The following is a 3,539-nucleotide window of genomic DNA, read 5'->3' on the forward strand; positions in this document are numbered from 1 at the left end:
CAGTTTCCCCCGTGTATCACCCAACAAGATCTACCTATTCATTGTCTCGAGCTGCTAACGGTGATTGTCTCGTGCAAACTGTGGGCTTCCGCGTGGGCGGGCAAGAGACTGATGCTTGCCTGCGACAATGAGGCTTCCGTACACGTCATTAACTCTGGCCGTGCTTCAGATCCATTCTTCCAGGAGTGTGCGCGGGAGTTGGTGTACCTACAAGCAATCTACGACTTTCAGCTGGCAGCACAACATATACCAGGCGACCAGAACACTATCCCTGACTGGTTGAGTAGGTGGCACCTGCACCCATCTTATGCACGAAGGTTCAGCGCCGCCGTACCGATCGCAGAATGTGTAGAAGACGAGGTGCTGGACGAGATGTTCAAATTTACTCATGTCTGGTAATTTGTGTTTCCCCCAGGCGCACGACTACAGTGGCACCTTCTCGAGATAGACACGAGAGCGACCCAGGCTGCGGTTTTCAACATCAGCACCGCTCGCAACCATCAGACCCACGTCAACACCTACCTGGATTTCTGCAAGTATTTCCACCTCACTCCCATGCCCGCTTCCGCGCACCAAATTGCGTGTTACGCACAGTTTCTCTCCCGCACACTCCGTTCGCCTGACTCAATCTCACACTACATGTCTACCGTCAAACTACTTCACCGCATGAACGGATTCACCGACTACACTCTCCAGCATTTCGAAATCACACACACAAATGAAAGGACTCCGGAAGAAGTTACAACACCGCCCGCGTCAGCATACCTTGGTGGACGTGGCCTTACTGACGCGTCTGCATGGCTGTTTCAATCATGACACCCAAAAAGATGCCGCAGTCTGGGCTGCTCTGCTCTTCTGCTTCTTCACCTTCTTCCGCCGCTCCAACGTCGTCCTCGACTCCAAGACGTCGTTCGATCCGAAACGTCATCTCCAACGCAAGGACGTACTGACGTCCCCCTCTGGTCTACTAGTCTATACCAAGTGGTCCAAGACTCTGCAGCACCGTGAACGTGTTCTACAAATTCCCTTGGTCCCAATACCAGACTCCGTCCTATGCCCAGTCTCTGCATATCAACACACGTGCACCTTAATCCCCGCGTCTCCTGATTCACCAGCCTTCGTCCTGCCAAGTTCGACAAACACTGCTCGCCCGCTGACCACCTCCATCCTGGAGAAGGCTCTAGCCAAGGCTATCAAGGCCCTGGCCCTCCCCAAGGGTGCGGTCACCCTCCACGATCTGCGCAGGGGTGGGTACACCCTCGCCTTCCAGGCGGGCGTTCCGAGAGAGCTACGTCAGCTCCACGGGGACTGGAAATCAGATGCAGACCATCTCTACCTGACGGCCAACATCCGCGATCGCCTGAAGCTACCATCTGCTCTGAGGGACTACATCCTCCGACATACGAGCACATGAACTCTCTATGAATGAGGACTCTTGGCACATGTTCACTGTTATTATGTAACTGATGTTAACGGGCCGAGCTCCTTAACGCTACGGAGCCGACTTTTCCTTCTGTAACTATGTTCGATTTCAATATTCAGGAAATGTAGATCTTGAGACATAGAGACGTTTGTTCTTTCCTTTCCTAGTTTCCCCCTTTATCTTAGTTACAACCCTTGTTCTTCTAATGTTGCACGCGTAGACCCAGATGTATTACAGCCTGGTATGTTTCCTCGTTTATCTAGTTGTTGCCTCAAACCGTTAAGCTCCACTTGCTTATGTCAGATTTTCCAGCAATATCCTGTATGTAACTCCGAGCACTTCATCCACTAGTTAGTTAGCAAGTTGGCTAGTTTGTTAGTTAGTTTATAGCACTAGTTGTTTAGTTCCCATGTGTTGGGTGGGCGGTTCCTCTCCTCTCCTCATACCTTCCTGCTTTGGCCGTCTCGCTCTCTCGACCCTGGCGCTCAGAGGTCTTTTTCTCCTTTACATCGATTAAAAGCTCTGAATTCGGCCAAATGCAGGTCTCAGTCTCTCTCCTTTAAGTGTAATCATTCATTCATTCATTCATTCATTCATTCATTCATTCATTCATTCATTCATTCATTCATTCATTCATTCATTCATTCATTCATTCATTCATTCATTCATTCATTCATTCATTCATTCATAAAGGAGTTGTCTAAAGGATTATGACAGAAGGATTGGTCCCTTATGAAATAGAGGTTAGGCTAATATCAAATGTTTGTCAGTCTGATAGCATTAGGTCTTGAAATTGCCTTAAATACTATTCCTTACTTTTGTTATTCTTGTACCACAAAGCATACAGGTGGGGGATAATAACTTCTCTATAGTGTGAAAGATTAGCCTGGGTGCCAGACCCATAGCATATATGATGACTTGGACATAGCATATATGATGACCGTGACAACTGGACACAAAGTATCTCTGCACTTACACTGGACACATAGCACACTGGACACAAAGTATCTCACAAAACCGACAGCAGAATAATCTAAACACGGATAGTGAAGTCAGTGTGAGATACTTTGTGTCCAGTGTGCTATGGGTCTGGCACCCAGGCTATGAAAGATGAGAAAATGTATACATGGTGTAGCAGAAGTACAAAATCATGAGGTAGAGTCTGGTAGACCATGGAATTCTGTCCTGACCTCAGAGGATGATAGAAGGAATTGTCTTTGTTTTGGATGTTACATGTGTATTCCTCTCAGGAGGATTCCTTTTCCTGTATATCTGAGCCATCGTACTGGTGACCACTTGGAAAATTCTGATCAAAATGTAAATTACAGTATAGCCTGGATGCCAGACCCAAAGCACACTGGACACAAAATATCTCAATGTGCAAGGGTCTGGTAGGCCTAGCAGCTAAGTGTTTTGTTGTGGGCTTTCGTAATTTCTAGGTCACACCCCCATCAGTGCCAACTGTAGTTTAATTAAAAGTTCAAAATTCATTGATTGAATTATGAACCATTAGTATGATGACTTCAAGTTCATGGCTAATATTCTACCACAGGATGCATTCTGAAGCCTGTTTTTTTCCCCGCCCTGTCGCTTCATTCTTAAAAAAAAAAAAATTATCTTTGGTGTGTAAAATAGCCTGGGTTCCAGACCCATAGCACACTGGACACAAATATCTCAGTGAGCCAGGCTCACTGAGATATTTGTGTCCAGTCATATATGCTATGTCCAAGTCATCATATATGCTATGAGCCAGGCTCACTGAGATATTTGTGTCCAGTCATATATGCTATGTCCAAGTCATCATATATGCTATGAGCCAGGCTCACTGAGATATTTGTGTCCAGTGTGCTATGGGTCTGGAACCCAGGCTATGTGTAAAAGGGCAACTTGTAAGTATAGAAATTAGAATGTGGTGTATTTCATAATTCTGTATTACCTGAGAATTCAGCCAGACCCGCCAGTCAGGGCTAGGACAGAGGGTGATACGAAATACCGTTGTATTTTATTTTTGACATTGCAAGTACTCATAACTATCCTATAAAATACACATCTCAGTGTGAAATGTGTCAAAAATTTAACAGATTTGATGTCCTTAAAAAAAGAATTTTATTACAAT

At 45.7% G+C, this 3,539-nt stretch overlaps 1 protein-coding gene across 1 annotated transcript in view; it reads left to right on the forward strand.

The window, feature by feature from the left end:
- LOC109475408 overlaps positions 1-1,518 on the forward strand; it is a 5,923-nt gene extending 4,405 nt beyond the window's left edge. The window contains exon 2 of the mRNA XM_019776011.1: positions 416-1,518. Coding sequence (XP_019631570.1) covers positions 416-816 — 401 coding nt within the window. The 3' untranslated portion in view covers positions 817-1,518. The remainder of the gene's footprint in view (positions 1-415) is intronic.
- Positions 1,519-3,539: the final 2,021 nt, after the last annotated feature.

Source organism: Branchiostoma belcheri, unplaced genomic scaffold (genome assembly GCF_001625305.1).
Source record: "Branchiostoma belcheri isolate BF01 breed outbred unplaced genomic scaffold, Haploidv18h27 scaffold339, whole genome shotgun sequence".
NCBI classification, from domain to species: domain Eukaryota; kingdom Metazoa; phylum Chordata; class Leptocardii; order Amphioxiformes; family Branchiostomatidae; genus Branchiostoma; species Branchiostoma belcheri.